This window comes from Ochotona curzoniae, unplaced genomic scaffold (assembly GCF_017591425.1).
Source record: "Ochotona curzoniae isolate NIBS_2020 unplaced genomic scaffold, NIBS_Ocur_1.0 scaffold_3223, whole genome shotgun sequence".
Taxonomy (NCBI): Eukaryota; Metazoa; Chordata; class Mammalia; order Lagomorpha; family Ochotonidae; genus Ochotona; species Ochotona curzoniae.
Window position 1 is genome coordinate 1207581 of NW_024467108.1, and position 19676 is coordinate 1227256.

The window sequence follows — 19676 nt, forward strand, 5'->3', positions numbered from 1 at the left end:
TTAATTAGAAGATCTTCACTTTAGCTTACTAACCCCAAATTTAATTCCCTCCTTTCAGATTTTTCATAGTAAAGGTGTAGTACATGAACCAGGAACCAGAATAATCCATTACTTAAGATTACTTTGCTAATTAGCTTGATTCAAGTAGGAAGATAAATGCCAGTGTCTGGTCAGTTGAATGGGCCAATCCTTCAGTTTAATGTCCTCTGATTCTCTGTGGCTTTTACCATGTGTCTGATCAAATGCATACTCTTCATCTGAGAGTTCTTCCTCTAAATAAAAGCAGCTAAAAAGTGGACTGGTGATATAAATTTTCATAGTTCAAAACTATGCTGCCAAAATGATTAAAATCATTTATATTTATTATATGACATCTAGCCATATGACAATGTGTAAAGTTACTGCAATTATTTCACAAATGCAGAGTAATAAAAAAGTAATTTCGATTATTTTAGCTTACAAGTGAATAAGTCCTGAAATCCACCAATCAGCCTTTAGAGTTACATCTTCAGTAGAGCATTCAGAACATTCCTTTAACTCTAGATACATGAAAGGCTTATCCATAACAAGCAACTAATTCTAGTTCCATGACCACCTCAGCTAGTGTTATCCACACAACTATATTTTCTTTTGTCCTGATCACCATAGTTGGGTAGATCAAATGTCAAGACATATCAAATTGTGAAGGAAAAAATGACAGTCTTTAAATCTATCTTTATTATGACCTACAGGTGTCCTGTGTTGATTCATCTATCCTTTAAAAAAATTTTTTTCATCTATCTTAATTTCTATTTTTTAGAGCTTAGTTCCAGTTCTCAAGGCTGCTTCCAGGTTTTAAATTCTCTTATCTTCCAATAAAGTCATTGAATAGCCAGGTTAAATAATTCTTCCAAGCCAATATTAGGGCATTTCAGATGAATCCTTTTCTCCTTGGGAAGATAAAAAAGAATAGTAAATTTTAAGTGGAATTTTATTCCCCAGGTCCCCTTTCTACCAGCTGGTACAGACCATAAAGTTGCTGAATTCTTTGGATATCTTCAGCACTGAGGTGGAACTTTTTAGGATTCTGATAGTAATAGATGGGATACATTATAGATTTTGCATTCTTAGAATGTTTCAGACCCAGAGAATGACCAATCTCATGAACGGCAACCAGGAACAGATTAGATCCTGTAAGAACATAGACAAAAAGATAAAATTAACGCCCACAGGGGAGGCAATATGTGTATGATAAAGAAAGAAGAAAACAAATGAGGACTGAAAAGGAAGACAAAACAAATGTTAAAGGATGCAGGAAAGTGAGAAAGGGAAAGTGGTTAAGTGTGAAACAGAATGGCAAAACACAAAGACAAGCTGAACATGCACAAGACACACATGGAGAAGGCTCAGAGATCAATGAATGGGAACAAGCAAAAAAGAAAGAAGAAAAGCACAAGGTGTTTAATAGGGAACATCTGTTTAGAGTTGATATCTCCCTACCTGTACTCATTAAGAAGGTTCAATCCTTCTGCTAAGTTTCCCCCACCTCAGACTGGCCACGTTGATCCATCCCTACATCCTCTTTATTGCATCATAGGCCCAGATGGAGATCTTGTATATCCGTTCCAATCTTCCCAAAGAGTTCTAACACACCCATCCTACAAAGCTTTACCTTTGTTTGAAGTTGACCAATGTTCATCCTTGTCAAAATGAACAGTTCCCGAATGTTGAGAATCTGGTAAAAAGGCATGTCCTAAGATACCACCTGGCCCATCAAAGGACCAGCAGTCTCCATGGCCTGTGAATGGCAAAAGACATGGAAAAGAGGGGAAGGGAAGGGAAGGGAGGGGAAGGGAAGGGAAGGGAAGGGAGGGAAAGGGGAGGGGAGGGGAAGGAAGGGAAGGGAAGGGAAGGGTTGAGCAAGGGGAAAGAATTTTCTTAGTATTAGTGCCATAGGAGGATAGATTGGGGATGTCATAAAACCACCTTTGTGGAGAAATAGGATGGGGTCAGAAATCAAACTACTGCCTATATTCTGAGATAAAAGAAGACAGGAATCAATTTCTACCAGAGACAGTTTACATTTAAATACCAAATTTTTCTCCACGCATGGGATAGAAACAAAATTTAACTTATGCAAGTTTATGTACATAGGCAAATCTATGTTGAATGACAATGTCAGCAGGTTTTAGAGCTAAGCAGCATCCTTTTAAAAGGATATGTGCAATGTCTTCCCTTCCTCTATTTATAACTCATTGGAGCACTACTTCACCTATTGTTTGCCTGTACTTAAATGTCTCCCCTGTATTATTAACTTTGCCTTGCATGGGGATTCTTTTCTTCCTCAGGAGTGTCCCTTACACCAGGCATCATCCCTTTGGTCCTATGTCCAGTTCCTTACCTCTCTTCCAAAAAGAAAGCTTAATGTCTGCATCCTGGCTTGCCACTTGCTGAAATATCAAAGGGGTCACTTTGCTCCAGACAGAAATGGCGTTATGTATAATAACACTCACAGTGGATGGTTTCAAGCCATTTGGAAAATTGATGATGCTAAGAGAAAAAAAATAACTATTACAACTATTTATATAGAATAGTTCACAGGTAAGGGGATAAAAACAATTCTAAAATGAATTATTCTATCTTGGGAGAGAATATTTAGTATTTTCAGAATTAATTTTTTTTTACCTACAAAACTGAGTTAATCCCAGGCTAATTGAATTATAAAGCCAAGAAATTAAACACGCAAACTGTAGATTTTCAAGATTTTAATCAGCTCTCCACATTGATATGATATGAATTAAACCCTGAGTAAAACCCCCAAGTCTTATTATTATAAAAAATTATCAATAACAACAAGAAAACACAACCCCTAAAGGATAATTGAGTGGAAGTAATAAAGTCCATGTGAAATCTTAGTGTCTCATTTTTTTTATTTTGAATAGCTTCGTTCTATTTAAAATCTTCAAAAAAAAAAAAAGAGTAACACAAGCAGAGAAGTTCTCAAAATTTTATCCTATAAACATCCACATTGGAAAAATAAGATATTTAAGGATGAATATTGCATTATGACTGAAGAACAGTGGTTAGACTGCATGTCCGAAAGACTTGGAACCTAGAATGAGAAAACAGTAGAATTGCTTTATCTGAGGGAGATTTTGAACTTTGAAGAAACTGTCAGGGGAGGGTGACAACAGAGTGCCTGATTGTGGGAATTGAACATAGGGAATCACCCCACACGCCCCTGCGGCATGCACCTGTAGGTCAGGTTGGACTTGTTCCACTTGGAGCTTCCTGGCTTGAGCGAGCTGTGATCCTCATCAGGCATCCCACAGCGGCGCTGGCTCAGGACTCCCAGTGACTTCTCACGCGGTAAGCCTGTCTCATTGTGAAGAGTCGGCTGCAGGGACTTCGTCTGTTCCTTCTCTGTCAGAAAGAACTGATACAAATAGTGCTGTGTGAGAGATCAGGAAGGCATGGACACAGCAGGGAAGACCCAGCTTTCTAGGGTACCCTTATTTAAAGCCCTGAGAAAGATGGTTTGTTCGTTTGTTTGTTTGTTTCTTTTTTGTTTTTGCTTTGTCAGATTGGCCTTATCAAACCTCTCAGTCTGTCAAATGATGGCGCCCATTCCTAATTTCTCTCACTGGAAAGATGATACTAAACACAAGTGTCAGAATACAACTGGGTTGCATAAATGGCAAACAACTCCTCAAGCATGAAGCGTCCAAGTTTCAGGGGACAGAATCTAAGAGTAAACAGGCATGAGATTTTTAGAAGGGAAATACTAGAAAGAGGAACTTGATTGTTTCAAATCAATTGAACTCATTTTAGTCAGGAAAGGATAAGTGATTCCTAAAACACAGTTTCTGGCTAGTTCTGTGTTACTCAGTCTGTACTTACACATTCTATTCCACTAAAATACTGAGTCTGTGGTTATGAACCCACTGTAACAATATGGAGGAATACAATATAGGGGAAGGGTCTGGGAGGGGGCTTGGAGAATCCCAGAGCCTATGAAATTGTGTCATAAAATGAAATTTTTAAAAAAAACTACGAGTCTATTATTTACCTCTTCCTTATGTCTCCTCCTTTTCTTTCCAGTCCAATGTGCTAACACAACTTCTGAGGAAAATTAATATCTTGGTTTATTATCAGCTTTTCTATATCTACATTTGAACTCCAAAAACAATCAAAGTAATTTAAGAGAAATGCTTTGTTTAATCCTACTTGATTAAGCCACAGTTCTTATAGTACTTAATGCAAACTCATTGTTAGATTCATGTCTGTTGCATAAAACTGCATTTGAAAGCCTTTCTTATCATCTCAGCTGACTTCTCTAAAACAATGAGCTACCACAATTTTCTGGGTTAAACATTAGCAGGAAAATGGATCCGGTCCCTGACAAATCAGAAAATGCATTATTTAAATCATATATATGTGATGTTTATTTTGAATTTTTTAAAAAACGTTGAACAAACACAGCTTCTGGAAGAATTGAGGGTGTCGGTAGACCATTTGAAAGATGTGTTTATTCCAGAAAAATTATGAATTATGTCCCTTTTTTGTCCTAACTTGTACATAAAGCTAAAAGGGTGGGAAATGAGCAGGGAGCCTGAACTGTTCGCTCAGCACAGCAGACACAGTGAGGATGGTTCACATTATTCCACAGAGCCACCAATATGTTTTAGATTCCAAATGAAAAATAAACACATAGATTGAATAAATATCTTGATATGTAATTTCAGATATTTATTTGTCTTCATAGGAAACAATAAGTTGCAGGTATAAATATATATCTTATGTATATGTATGTATATATTTTGTCTTTATATAATGTAATCACACAAGGAAGGTATTACAAAAGATCATGGAAAAACAGAATTAAATAATAATGTGCGTTTTCTATGGGCATTTGAAGATCCCTCACACACACACTCACACATCCAAAGTGGAAAATGTCATCCTGAATTGTACACCTACCTTAGCAGAGTCCCATCCTTTAAGTTCTCTTGCATGGCACACTGGAGAGGCCAAATACCAGAGCAGAAAGATAATGACTTTTAAGACAGCAGTCTGCATGAAAATATTCATTTTTTCTCCTGCCTGAATTCACATGCCCAAATGGGTCACCAGGCTTTTATAGCAGTGCAAGCATCCTTCGCATCAGTGAGTGTCATTTTGAAGTACATGAAATTTCAGGAAGAATGGCCAGCATGCCAGGGTGATGACAGCAATTGTGGGCTGTATTTACACATTCATTTCACAACTGACAGCCACAGAATGCCCGTGGTCAAGGAAATGCAAGCAAGTCTCAGGACATAGGAGTGTATCATTTAAAAAAAAAAAATTAGAGAAAGAAGTGGATGTTTGGTACAGAAGTTAAGCTAGAGTTTGGGACAACTGCTGTCCTACATGCAAGTATCTGTGTTCAAACGCTGCCTCTGCTCCCAATTCCAATCCCTGCTAATGTATATCCTGTGAGGCACCAGGTGATAATTCTTCAAAACACATGGGTTGAGACGGTATCAATGACAGGTTCAAAAACTAACAAACAAATAAACAAACAAAAATTACAGTTTAAATCAATGCAAACATACGGTATCTAACCTTTTGGGATTCGCTCATTTCCCTTAGCATTATAGTTTCCAGTTGGGCCCATTTAGCCACAAAGAACTGCATTTTGTTTTTTTTAATAGCTGAGTGATAATTCAAAGTACTTGGGTGCCTGCCATTGTCACTCATGTGGAAGATCAGCATCGTGGTGTGAATTGAATTCTCAACTCTTAGCTTTGGACTGACTCAGATTTGCCATGGCTGCATCCCTTTAGGAAGGAAATCAACAGATGGACTCTTTCGCTCTCTCTCTCTCATAATTAAAATAAAATAAGTAAGAAAAGAACAAAAGGAAGGTATATGAGCAATTTATTATAGCTTTCCCCTGCAGAATAGTTCCTTCACCAGTTACAAATAAACATGAACTATCCCCAGGATTTAAGAGAAGAAAATCAAGAAAGGGAAAAGTGTCTAGTGAAATAAACATTATAATGACAATATGAAAAGTCACAAACATCCATGTAAAGGGGATATATGAACACACAGAAATAAATAGTTAATATTTTTATGTTGAAGAAAAGAGACCATACTGGAAGTCTAACATAAGAACCCAGACCTGGAACTCGCTGGAGGGAGTGACACAAGTGACTGCAAACAAAGAGCCTTGAGCCAACCACAATAAATAAAATAAAATTGTAGACCTGTGGGTGACACAACTTGAAACCTGCCCCAGAGAGAAGAATCTGCTAACAAGAAGTACAATGACCAGGAGCAAAAGAGGAGATAAAGGCATGATGAATATTACTGAAGACTCCCCTGCAAAGGCACAAAAGCCTTTGCCAATCTCAGAGTTAACTGAGAAACAAATCAAGAAAATGGATGATACAGAATTCAGTTTTGAGATAGTGGTAAGTGTTTTAATAAATGTATGAACAAGGCCATGCAATGAGTTGTTAACCTGGCCTGGGTTGATCAGAGAAGTACACAGAGTTGATGAAATGAACTAGGCTTTGAAAATTAAGGAAGTGTTGTAGGAACTAAGGAGGAAACCTCAGACCCAGCTCAGGTCATTTCTCTTGAAAGGAGTATCAACTTAGATTGAACTAACTCTTTCAGAGATGAGAGTGGACAGATGAGTACCAGACCTTGTATGGGTTTGAAAGGTTTAGATTCAAGTAACCCAAACTGGTTGGATTGACAGTACATCAGTGACAGCAGCAGCCATTTCACTAACAGGAATGTTTCAGATTACAGGCCTTCTGTGAGTCTCTCTTGCTAATTTCTGTCCTGTGATCAGAGTGACCGTCCCCACATCACACCCTTCCCCATGGACAGACCATTGCAGTGACCAGCCAATGGACACTTACAAAGGCCCAGACCTTTCTCCCAGTTCACGGCAGTTCTGGAAGGAAATCAGACATCTTGGCACCACAATCTCTGAAAAAACTAAAGTTGCTTCTGTTATGGCTTAATGGATTTGTATGTCTTTCTCCACTAGTTCCATTTTTTTTTTTTTTCATCTTACTTGGCCACTTAACCTGAAAGCACAAGTGCGTACTTCAGTGTTTCATTAAAAAGAAACCCAAATCACAACTACATCGTTATCAAGAATACAAGTGACTCAAAGGGAAAGATTCTTTGCAAGTGACATAATAATAAAACTAAATTGTTTGATATGAAAAGTACTTCCACAAACTAATAAATAAAACTTTAAATAGACAAACGATTTGATAAAATGGCTTCTAAAAAGAAACTCAAATTTTCTTGAACATGAAAGGAAAACTAACATCTTTCTTATAAGGTAACAATCACATTTACCAGGAAAAAGCAAAAGTTTATCTTATCATAGGGACATGTGGCTAATCACCTGAAAAAAACAAAATGTGGCCAACTTTCTAAAAACATCTGAAACTCCAAGAGAGCACAGTCAACTCTGTAGTGTAGAACAGGAAAAGCCTCATATGCTATTGATCAGAAATGGCTAATTCAAATACATAATGGGAATACAGGTGAATGATTGTTGAGTCCACGCTCATGTAAGGACTCACCTGGGTATAATACATGTGGGCTTTTTAGTGCCTTTGGGAATAGCTTCCTGAGTTGTCATCCATAGAGGCCGCTATTCAATTAAAAATGTATGAGGGTAGGAGGGTCAGAATCAGAACATCATAAGCTATACCTGTGCTTTATAACTTGCAGTGACTTCATCATCCGTTCATCTCAGTTTGATTTGAAAGTACAGCTTAAGTGGTAGTTATCCTGGTAAGTATTGGAAATCATTAACATTAAGTGTGCATCTCATCCATTAAGGTCATTTGAATGAGTGTCATATCCTTAACAACTTATTACAATGTTTGCATTTAGGACTTGTTTCTAACTACACCACTCTAGGGGAAAAAATCCCATTTTACTTCACCAGAATGTGTTAAGTTGCTAAGCATAACATTGTCCGGTATTCTGTCTTAGCTCAAAAGAGTCTACTCTGCTACATGCTCTAGTTCATAGAGTATGTTAAAAGAACCAAAAGTCATCACATTATTTGAGCATATACAGACTACCATTCACTAATGAAGATAAAATAAAATTTTACATGTATATATGGACATTGTTAAATATGAAATTGTTCAGCATGTTCTTTATATTGATAGTAAAGTGATGTGTAATGTGAAGTATTAAGACTATCTCATGTCTTGAGTATATTTTTCCACCAAAACAAGCTTATCTTTTTGTTTCACCTTTTCTATTAACTTTTCCTTAAAATGCCTTTGTATCTTCAGTTTTTCATGAATATTTTTCTCTCTTCTTTAGAATAGCATCAGAACCAAATCTTGTGAATTAGGAGACTTTCAAGTCTAAAAGGTAGCTCTCTGTTAATAATTAAGAATCTTGATATAATGAGATTTGTGCTTAGGAGAGATTTCACAATAGCATTTGTCAAAATAACTACATTTTATTCAATGCCTTCATATAGATTTTATAAGGGTTTTCCAAGCTCTAAGAGAACATTACCCAGACATTTTGCCTGACTTTTTTCTTTCCTTTTCCTTTTTTTTTTCTTTTAGTTTTATTGATTTTCCCAGGGTTTTTATGTTTTTTGTTTTTGTTTTTGTTTTTGTTTTTGTATCTCATACAGAACTTCCTAGGTATTTTTAACTATCCTAGGAATTTCTAATCTCTCTCCCCTTGACATCTCATCTATTAAGGAATATAAATATCACAAAAATGGTTATAGATGACATAGAGACAAAGTTAACATGAACATAAGAAAATAAGAAATTCAGCTGTGACAAGCAGACCAATATAACAATATATATAACGATATGCTGAAGATGTGAGCAAGAATCAAAATAGTACAAAAAAACTATCTCAATGTTTCATATTGAGAACATGTTATTAAATTCCTCATAAAATGATTGATGATGCATCTAGCAATTAGATCTAGTGCGTTATCAAATAAATCAGCAAAGCAACTCATTATGTGATATGAAACATAATCAAATAAATATCCCCAAATTAATTTTCCCTGAATACGTGCTCTAACAAGTCGCATATGTGAAGCCATTAGCTTTGATAGAGGATTTTATCCAATATGTAGCATTCAATGTGTAGCAGATCAGTTCAGATTTCCTAATCATTTCTCCACAGCATGCATTAATGGTATGTGAAATTTAAAAACCATAAAACATTGCTATAGTCCATTGAAAAATACATAGGCATGCAGATGTCAGATACATAATGCAATTTACTGACAATATATAATGGTGTGTTGAAGCTGAATCCGTGGACCCATTGGTCTGGGGACATGCAGTGGTTGGTAGTTTATACCTGGACAGGACTCAGTATGATGGTGCTCTGTGTGACCTAAACTATTCTAGATTGTTCCTAAAGCTGTTAAAATGTATGGAGTGTGGAAAGCTGTTGTCACAGCTGAAATCTATCCCCTAAAGTAAGTCAGGTGTTAGAATAGCTAGAAAAATTGCTCAGTTCTCATTTGAAACAAAGTCTGTTAACTTTTATTTTAAAATCTGTAATGTAGCAAACTTTAAGAAATGAGGACGAGTCGATTACCATCTCTAATTGCAGATCATGTGGAAAAATACATTATCAGAAAAACTGAAACTTCCAAAACAGTTCAAACAGATGGGAAGACAGATTCTATAAGAGAAATTCTAACATTTCCATTATAACAGGAAGACACTGGAGGGCTGTTAGCTAAAGGGTACAAAATTTCAGTCAGGAAAACTGATTTTTTCAGGTCCATTGTATATTATGATGACTTTAGTTAATGATTATGTACAATATAATTCAGTCATTAAAAGACTATATTTCAAGTATTCTCACAAAAATTTAGCCTATGAGGCAACAGATATGTTAAATTTACTGATTCAATTTACAACACAACATGTATACATATCAAAACATAATGGTGTAGTTCATAGATATGTAGCTGTCACTTGTCAATTGAAAGTAACAAAATTCACTCATGAGAAAAGAAGAAAACTAAAATAAATTGTAAAGTAGATATGTTAAGATCCTAAAAATAAGAATATTTTTTAAATGAAAACTGTAGAGAGGTTGATAGGTATGAATAAAATGCAGTCATTTAAAATAACCCTCATTCCAAAAGATTAAATGATTGAAGTGAAATTCATGATTAATATAGATTTAAAATAAGAATCAAAACAAAATTATTAAATAAGACACTGGTTAAGAATGCATGAAAGTAAAACAACAAATTTAAGGAGGGTTTGAAATACAAAGCAATATAATTAAAAAAATACTCTAAGACACTCCAACCTTTTCAGCTAGACACACTTTCAAACTTCCAATGTTAAAAAGTTCTGGCAATACCCAAATTAAAGAAACATGTCTCATTAAGCATGTTTACCAAGTTCTGAACAAAATAAATTAAGCTTAAGCCCCTGCCTATAGGTAACATATATTGAACTACTGGACATCAATGATAAAGATAACATCTAAAGGCTTACATGTTAGCAAGGAATCAAAATACACTGAGTCAGTTGAGAAAATTCATTGAAGAAATTGTTTACGAAGGGTTTACATTACTGTGATAACAAGAAACACAAGAATTCAGAGAGCTGTGGTGAGAGGGGGATCCAAAAACTGGAAGAACAGCACAAAATGAATACAGAGTTTTACAATAAAAATGTACACTGTTCTTCTTTGGGTTCAGTAACTGCTGTGAAAATAATAAAATAATAAAGTAAGTGATTCTATAAATTTTGGCAGCAACATCATAAAGATTATTTAAAGTATCTTGTCTAAGCAATATAAAATCTTTATAAAAGCAAAACTTGAGAAGAGGAAAGTAAAACACATAGTTACATTAGAAGATATTTAAAATTTTTGCTTTTTCTGGGATTAATATAAAGTAACAGATATGATGAATAAATTCTTATTAGGACATAGATTGTAATATTTACATTAAAAAACAAAAGCCTCACCTTTTTGAATTTGATAACACGCATCTTTACAATTCACTTAGTTGAAAAATAGTTTCTATGTAGGACTTTCATCTTTTATCTTCAGCATCTATTTTAACATTAGATTTCAAAATCAGTTTTTTTTCTTTTCTGTTTTTGCTTTTAATTAGATATTGATGTCTACTTCCCCACCTCTTTTCTTCCCTCAGGTTTGTGTCTGTATCACTTCCTATTCCTTGGTTTGACCAGACCACGATGATCTCAAAAGGATATGGTCAGACTGCTGATCCTACTTCCTTGCCTGTTCTGAGCCTTTCATCTTGATTGCAAATATAGGCATGTCTATAATGAACATCTCTGAGATTGAAATCTCCACTTTCTATTTAGTTGGGATCCCAGGGCTGGAAACTGCCAATATCTGGATATCTATCCCCATTTGTTTTGTGTACATTGTTGCTATCCTGGGGAACTGTACCATCCTATTTTTCATAAAAACAGAGCCTTCTTTGCATGAGCCCATGTACTATTTCCTCTCCATGTTGGCTCTCTCTGACCTAGGACTATCCCTTTCCTCTCTCCCCACCATGCTGCGAATTTTCCTGTTCAATGCTCCAGAAATTTCCCCTGATGCCTGTTTTGCCCAAGAGTTTTTCATTCATGGGTTCTCAGCTATGGAGTCGTCTGTGCTGCTCATTATGTCTTTTGATCGTTTTGTTGCCATCTGTAATCCTCTGAGATACACTGCCATTCTTACCAGTGCTAGAGTCACTCAAATTGGACTTGCTTTTTCTCTCAAAAATGTTTTGCTAATTCTCCCTTTTCCAATCACTTTAAAGCATCTAAGATACTGTAAGAAGAACCTGCTGTCTCATTCTTACTGTCTCCATCAGGACGTTATGAAGCTGGCCTGCTCTGACAACAGGGTCGATGTCATCTATGGCTTATTTGTGGCTCTCTCGGGTATCCTAGACATCACATTCATTTTCATGTCCTACGTGATGATACTGAAAGCGGTGTTGAACATAGCATCTCAAAGGGAAAGATTCAAAGTCCTCAATACTTGTGTCTCCCACATCTGTGCTGTACTCATATTCTATGTACCTATTATTTCTCTATCTGTCATCTACCGGTTTTCAAAACAGAGTTCTCCAATCACTAGAATCCTTATGGCTGATATTTTCCTACTGGTGCCTCCACTAATGAACCCCATTGTATACTGTGTAAAGAGTCAGCAGATGAGAAAACTGATTGTAGGGAAACTGTGCCAGAAGCAAAGCTGACAGGGTACTTAACCTCATGGAAACCCAAGAAGCAACAAACAAAAGAACATGCAGGACCAGGAACTGCACTATTCATTGAACTACTGCATAACATCTCTCAATGATTACTACAGTTGAGAAACCAGTCTTGTGGGGATTGCATTGTGATATGGGTGCAGGTTCCTGCTGTAGCTGCTCCACTTCTGATCCATTTCAATGCTTATAGGACTGGGAAATCAATGATAGATGGAACAAGTAATCGGATCCTTACACACACACAGGATACAGGAACAGTTCCAGTCTTCTGGGTTTGGACTGGCCCAGCTCTGATCATTGCAGCCATTATTTGGAAAATGAGCCAACAGATACAAGCTTTCTCTCTCTCCCTCTCTTTCTCTCTTCTTCTCTCTCTCCCTCTCTTTCCTCCTTTCCTCTCTCCCTCTCACTCTAATTCTACCTTTCAAAAAAAGAAAATAGATCTCTCAAAAGTTTAAAAGATGATATGTTTGTCTTAACACATCATTTTGAATTCTACGAAATACATCCATGCACTCAGATAATGAAATTTGATTGACAATGGCACTCTTGCAAATAAAGCCAAAGAATAAATGTACACATGTGAAAATCTTACAAAAGAAAAGAGACATGTCCTTCCTTCACCCGTTTGGATGTGGACTGCCTCAATTTTTACATCTCCATTCTTATCGGAGGATTGTCCAGTTTTGTAAAATTATTTATTTATTCATTTATTTGGAGAGAGAGAGAGAGAGAGATCTTCCATTTACTGGCTTATTCCCCAGATAAGGGGCTGAGCTAAGCCAAAGCAGAAGTCAGAAGATTCATCGGATGTAACACATGTGTTGCAGGGCCTCCTCTGCTGCTTTTTCCAACCAATAAGAGGACAGGATCAGAAGTGGAGCAATGAGGACACAAACTGGTGGCCATAAGGGACACTAGTGCTGCATGCGGGAGCTTCACATGCGACATCAGAGCACTGGCCCCCTGAATCTTTCCCAGTTTTAAGTGAATCCTAATAACTGTTTACCCAAGAAAAACTTGGTCAAAAACTCCTGAAATCTTGTTACCCTGAATCTGCACAAACATGTTTTCCTGAAAAAACATTGACATGCTGTAAGAGCTTTTGAAGGCTGGAGATTGATCAAGAATCACTATTTGTCAAAATCGTGTCACCTAATGCCAAATGCCTTATTTCAAATTCAGAGAGAGTTGAGTCTGCAGACTATTACGAATGGTAGACAACTTAAAACAAAGAGAAGGATACATAGTGTTTAAGAAAACAGAACACAGGATGTAATGAACAATATTCCAAAAAGAAACAACAAAATATTCCTCAATAGTAGATTTGGTCCTGTGTCATGAATTCTTGCTCTAATGCATCTTCTGTTACCTGTTGGCTGGAGTTTCTACTTTTTAATTAATAAAAGGGTCCTGGAAACCTTGCATGCATGGTTTCTTGGAATGATCTAAGTTACTCAAGAACCTACTTTTGAAATGGGAATTCCCTACAAGTACTGATAGAATCCCTCACTGAAGGCGGCATGAAATTCTGTCCTGATTACAGAATATTCAGGAGTGTATCAGAGCCAGCCAAAAACTACTCAGACATTCAGGGTAATTAAACATACTCATAGAAATTGCATCTAGACTGACATGTTACTGAAAAATTTAGAATGCAAAACTTCCATTAATATTGATAACATAAATGATGAATGATGTGCTGAACAAGAAAACCTAGTTGCTTCTGTGACATGCAAAAATAGGACAATCATTAAAATCATAAAATCATTTCCACAAAAAGAAGTCTTAAACAAAATGCCACTAAGGTTATTGTGAGGCCTATGCTCCAGGAGGGAGAATATTATTTGTGATGTTTAGAAATGAATAAGAACAATTATTAGTATAAACAAATTGAGGACAAAATGTATCTCATATAATAAAATAACTAGAGTATTCAAGAACTATTAAGCATTCAGTGAATCAGGAAGAAGTCTCAGACAAACACATACACACCTCACACATCTGATCTGCCAGTGGAAGCCATTGATCCTGAATTTACTCAATCCAAATTAAACTCTAAAAGTCATCTTGATTTGAAGAAGGAAAAGCCTATAGTTATGAGGTTAACTGTAACAGGAGACTCAAGCTTTGCTGAACTGCTAAACTGCTCCAATGCTATTCCTATGGTGTTCTTGGATCACAGAAGAGACATGAGTAATTCTGTCCTGGAGAACAGAGAAGACAGGTGTGTTCTCCAAAAGTCGTTGTGAAGTCCCACTTACGGAGAGTTGCAGTTGCATGGTTCCCTTTGGTTCTAGTGAAGATTGTATGTTCAGATGGGGAATATTATTTCCGTGTGAGTGCATCCTACACAACTGGAACCCACAGAGGCTTCTGATGTTACACCAGAAGGAAGACCACAAAGCCTGGGCTTTGTGAATGAAGATGAATTACACTCACTCAGCAGTGATGCTCTGGTGAGTGTGTGCCCCCTCTGCTTCCCCTTTACCATGTGGGGCTACCACTATAAATATGCTGCTAAGTTTGTTGATGTTCACAGTTGCCACTTTGCACCAGCTAAAGCAAGAAATTCACATACTCTATCTCTATTCTATCTACTCTATCAGTACCAGCATCTAACTTTTGAAAACTCAGTGTCTCTGTAAATGGAGAATAGAAGTCCAGAGTTCTGAGGACGGCATTTTGGACAGGAGCTAAAATGCTGCCTAGTACTCTTAAATCCCATATCAGGGTGCTTGGATTCCAATCCCAGCTCTGCCTCTCGTTGTGGTTTCTCACCATTGTGCATGCTGGCTGTTGTGAGTCACAGAATCCCCGGCTAGGCTTACTTCAGGCCCTTGTCTCCATGTACAAAAAGTTAGAATGGAAGCACAGAGGTTAAAAAACAAAGGCAGGATTTATTTAGAGCAATCAAAAGTTCACGCTCAAGAAGTTCTCAGACCAGAGAGGGAGAAACAACCAAAACACACAAAGATCCCAACAACCACAAATATCCCTACAAGGAAAAAAAATCTCAACAAAATAAAAGAAAGAAAATCTTCTCCAACAAGGTTAGGCCTTCCCTTTATTCCACCTGGAGGCGTAGAGGCATAGCTTAATTGACCCTTCCAAAGGGAGTGGAGTTGGGAACTGATTTTGAATGCCATCCGTTTTCATGCCACTTCTCTTTTTGGTTGTTGTTCTTGAAATATCAGAAGTATCAGGGTTTAGGGTGTGTGATGTGAGTAGGAGAGCCTCCTGTGAATAATTTCTAGGGGATTAAGGTACTACCTGTTATGTGGGCACCTCGTATGATCACCAGTTTGAGTGCAGATTGTTTCACTTTTGACCCAAATCCCTGCTAATGTGCTGGAGAAACAGCAGAGCTTGACCCGGGTACTGGGGTACCTGCCACCCACACAATAAACTCGGATGATGCTCAATGTTTCTGGTTATAGCCTGGCCTGACCCTGATCATTGTGGGCATTTGAAAAGTGAACCAGCAGATGGAAGACGTGTGTGTGTGTGTGGAGGTGTTTCTCTTTCTGTATAACTCTGACTTTCAAATAAATAAATAAATAGACCTTTATAAAAATATTATAATTGCATAAAGGTGACCTTCACAATACATCCTGCAACCATATTTGAAATTTCTGGTGAGCACTGCTTCTATGCTTGTAGCACTGCAGAACTACATTGAAAGGGGGCAGGGCCTGTGATTGCAAGGAAGGGTGACATAGAGAGGGAAGCTTGGTTGGTGCACAGAGCAAGCAGAAAGATTGGATGATGCACAGAATGATGTTCTCATAGCAGCCAGGCAGGTCTGTCACATGGGCCGGTTGCAGCTGTCAACATGGGCATCACTGAATTGTCAGCTACCCACACTGCTACATGGGTTGTGGGAACTATCTAACGGAGGTCCACCCAGAGCTCTCAGACCTCAGCTCCTCTTCCTAGCTACCTACCTTCCACAACACCGAGAGGCAGGTGTTGGCTCAAATACCTGAGTCCTTGCCTTCTATCTGATAAACCTGGAATAAGATCTATGTTTCTGGCTTCATCCTGGGAAAGCACTGACAGCTACAGGCATTTGGGAAGTGAACAAAGACATGAACAATTTCTCTCTCATTTGCTTTCAATTAAACATTTATGTATTTTTTGAAAGATTTATTTATTTATATGGGAAGGGCAGGTTTATAGATAGAAAGAGATAGAAAGAAAATATTCCATATGCTGCTTCACTCCCCCCAGATGACCACAGTGGCCAGAACTGAACCGATCTAAAGTCAAGAGCTTTTCTGGTTCTCCTACATGGGAGCATGAGTCCCTGGTTTGGAGCCGTCCTCTACTACTTTTCCAGTCCACAAGCAGGAGATGGATGGGAAGTGGAGAATCTGGGACATGAACTGGCACCCATATGATATCCTGGCACCTGCAAGAAGAGGGTTAGCCAATTTAGCCTTCATTCTGGGCCAATTAATGGAAAATTTAAATAGATATAAATGTTGTATTGAACTTCTAAATACTAAAGGTAATATTCCAGATGTTTTGGGCATTTTTATTTGATTTTTCACAATAATTCAACTTTGTATAAAAATTTTTTTCCATATTTGTTCCAAGTGAAAAGACTGGGAGTTATAAATGTTACATACAGCAAAAAACAAAAGTTGGGTTTTAGTTTATTATTCACACAGCAGAATAACTCTGCCTTTTTAGCCTTTGAGTTGGGATAGCATTTATTTCCACAAAGCTATTGTGGTTTATAAAATCCAATTAGGTCTGGGCAAGAAATGCTATTATGTTTGAAGTGTGTAACTGTGTCCACTGGGTTTTCCATAACCTCACATGAACAGGCATGATGATAGAGGTTGGAACACAACAGAGCATTAGCTGGTACACTTGCTAACGAAAACAAGCAGGAACTCTAATCTTCCATTGGGCTGCACAAGGTGAAGCTTTCTAGTTGCTACTAACAAGATGAGCAACACGTAAGTGGTTTTGAAAAGCAGCCAGTTCTTGCAGAATATGGTAAAAAAAAAAAAAAGGTAACAGATACACTGTGGTTTACATTTTAATCATGTGTTTTATTTTTAATTTTTATAAGAATTTTTTCATTGATGCAGATTTACATGCATAGGGGGGTCATCCCTGCTCCCCTCCTCTTACCCCTCCCTTCTTTCCTCCTCCCCCCATATCTTCCTTTTATTATGTGTCCCTAAATTTTTATAGTGGCATAATCATTCATTTTACCATTACAAGTTTCTGAATATACAAATGTATCATGACAAGACTAACATAGGAAACGGAAAAAAAAAAGTAACTTAAAAATATAAAAATAACAATGAGATTCCTACTATTATTCATGAATAAGCACATATGCTAAATATAATTATGTATTTTTAAGATTTACTTATTATATTTGAAAGTTAGAATTACAGAGAGGGGCAGAGGGAGATGTTCCATCTGTTGCTTCACTCCTCAAATGGTCGCTATTGCCAGAGCTAGGCTGCTCCGAAGCGAGGAGTCAGGGACTTCTTCCAGCTCTGCCAAGTGGGGATATGGGCCCGAGGACTTGAGCAATCTTCTCCCGCCTTCCCAGGCCCATTAACAGGGAGATGGATTTAATGGAGTATCCAGGACATTAACTAGTGCCCAAATCGGATGCTGGTGCCAGAAGCAGATTAACTGGATACACCACTGTGCCAGCCACCTAACAAAACTGCCAACTAGAGAGGGGGGATGGCTTTTTAGCAGCCATAATTTCCACAAGCTCCTGAAATACAGAGCCTAGTTCCTTGAGTAAAGCCCAATTCTGAGACTCCTGTAACAGTGATTCACTTCACCAAGCAAGGGTGATATAGCTCCTAAGAGACATTTGCCAATGATGGAAGCACTTTGGATTATTATAACCTAGCCATATGTGAGTATGTTATTAACATCTGTTGGTCAGTACAGACATTCTGTTAATCATATCACAATGGGCAGGATATCCTTTGCCAAAAAATAAAATAAAATAAAATAAAATAAAATAAAATAAAATGTAAAAATTATCTTCAAACTCAGTGAGGCAAAAGGCAAAAAGCCAACATCTGCAACTATTTATTAAATATCAAATGATTAAATTTCCTGGTTATGCAGATTATTTTGAGATTAATTTAATAGCTTCTGGGCCAATCTGCCACCAAGGAAGTTTCTCAGCAAGGCATCCAGGGCAAAACATTCATAAAAGTCAAAGAATTAATTTAAGAGACACAGAAAATTATGTGGGTGAATGTAAATCTTATCAGGAGAATTTTTCAAGGATTATTTTTGGAGGAAGGGGATTTGGGTATGGGAGAAGGGAAATCCCAGAGCTTATGGACCTGTATAATAAAATAATAATAATAACAATAAATTTTTTCAAAAGAAAAAAGACTGTGCAACTGGCCTATTGGTCAAGATACCAGTTGTGAATTCACTCCTCACATTCCTCCCTTTTGTTATGTATACAGGAAAAGAGGCATTGTTTTCCTCTATGGCTTTTTCAAAATGTAAGGAGTGAATTCAAGCATCCCATCTTGGACCCTTCGCCATTTCCTTCTTCCCTTCTCCACTGCCTGTGAAGTCCACGCCCTTCCAGTTATCCACCAATGTAATGTAATCTCATCTCCTACTTGAGAGTCCCGCACCCAATCTCTGGCCCCTCCCCCTAGTCTCCACCCACCAACCCGTGGCTCAGATCATCTCAGTCACAAATTCGTGGACCAACACACAGCCCACACAGCCTGTCCCTTCTCCTTCCCCTTCTCTCTTCCCTTTTGACCTTTTCTTTCCCACCCCTGTCCCTTCCCTGCTGGCAGCTCCCATCCTGCCACCATGGCAGGAGATGTGTCCCTTCCAGTTTTCTCCCCGTCCACCTCTGTTCCTAACAGCTGCAAAACTAAGACAACAAGCACGTATCAAGTTTGGAAAGTTAGGGTCATGAACCTATTCGCTCTAATAATTATTTTGATAATGGTATTTACTGAGAACAATTTAAGTATCAGCTGATCCTTTCAAGTAGTTATTTTCAACTTTTAAATGCACCTTGAGAGAACCCTTGGTATAGATACTGGTAGTTACAACGGGCTAATGAAATATTTGAAGGCCTAAAATTGGCATATGGAATACACATTTCTGAATTATGATCCAAATCATGTGCATACATTTAATGGCCTATAGTAATGAAAAGAGCTATAGTTTAACACAGTTGGTGTAAGAGTTCCCTTCTTCTCCCAAATCACAACCCAAACCACACTGGTATTCAATGTTAAAAGAAAAAGTGTGAGTGTGTGAGTGTGTGTGTGAGTGTGTGTGAGTGAGTGTGTGTGAGTGTGTGTGTGAGTGTGTGAGTGTGTGAGTGTGTGTGTGAGTGTGAGTGTGTGAGTATGTGTGAGTGTGTGAG

General features: G+C 37.5%; 2 protein-coding genes across 2 annotated transcripts; one reads left to right on the forward strand and one right to left on the reverse strand.

The window, feature by feature from the left end:
- Positions 1 to 702: 702 nt before the first annotated feature.
- On the reverse strand, positions 703 to 3377 carry MMP26 (matrix metallopeptidase 26). The gene is made up of 5 exons (XM_040964359.1): positions 3234 to 3377; positions 2381 to 2529; positions 1652 to 1777; positions 1009 to 1170; positions 703 to 929 (listed from the first exon to the last, which is right to left on the reverse strand). Exons 1-5 carry the CDS (start codon positions 3302 to 3304, stop codon positions 901 to 903), a joined length of 537 nt encoding a protein of 178 aa, XP_040820293.1. The 5' UTR covers positions 3305 to 3377; the 3' UTR covers positions 703 to 900.
- Positions 3378 to 11299: 7922 nt separating this feature from the next.
- On the forward strand, positions 11300 to 12256 carry LOC121145484 (olfactory receptor 51A4-like). The gene has a single exon (XM_040964358.1). The coding sequence runs from the start codon at positions 11315 to 11317 to the stop codon at positions 12254 to 12256; it is 942 nt and encodes a 313-aa protein (XP_040820292.1). The 5' UTR covers positions 11300 to 11314.
- Positions 12257 to 19676: the final 7420 nt, after the last annotated feature.

Bases quoted from the DNA above. Each gene is read 5' to 3' on its own strand.
- LOC121145484 (XM_040964358.1), top strand. From the start codon at position 11,315: ATGTCTATAATGAACATCTCTGAGATTGAAATCTCCACTTTCTATTTA.
- MMP26 (XM_040964359.1), bottom strand. From the start codon at position 3,304: ATGCCTGATGAGGATCACAGCTCGCTCAAGCCAGGAAGCTCCAAGTGG. The intron at 2,530-3,233 runs GTGCATGCCGCA...TTTTTCTCTTAG, and splicing joins AAGTCCAACCTGACCTACAG to CATCATCAATTTTCCAAATG. The intron at 930-1,008 runs GTCTGTACCAGC...TATCTTCCCAAG, and splicing joins AAGAATTCAGCAACTTTATG to GAGAAAAGGATTCATCTGAA.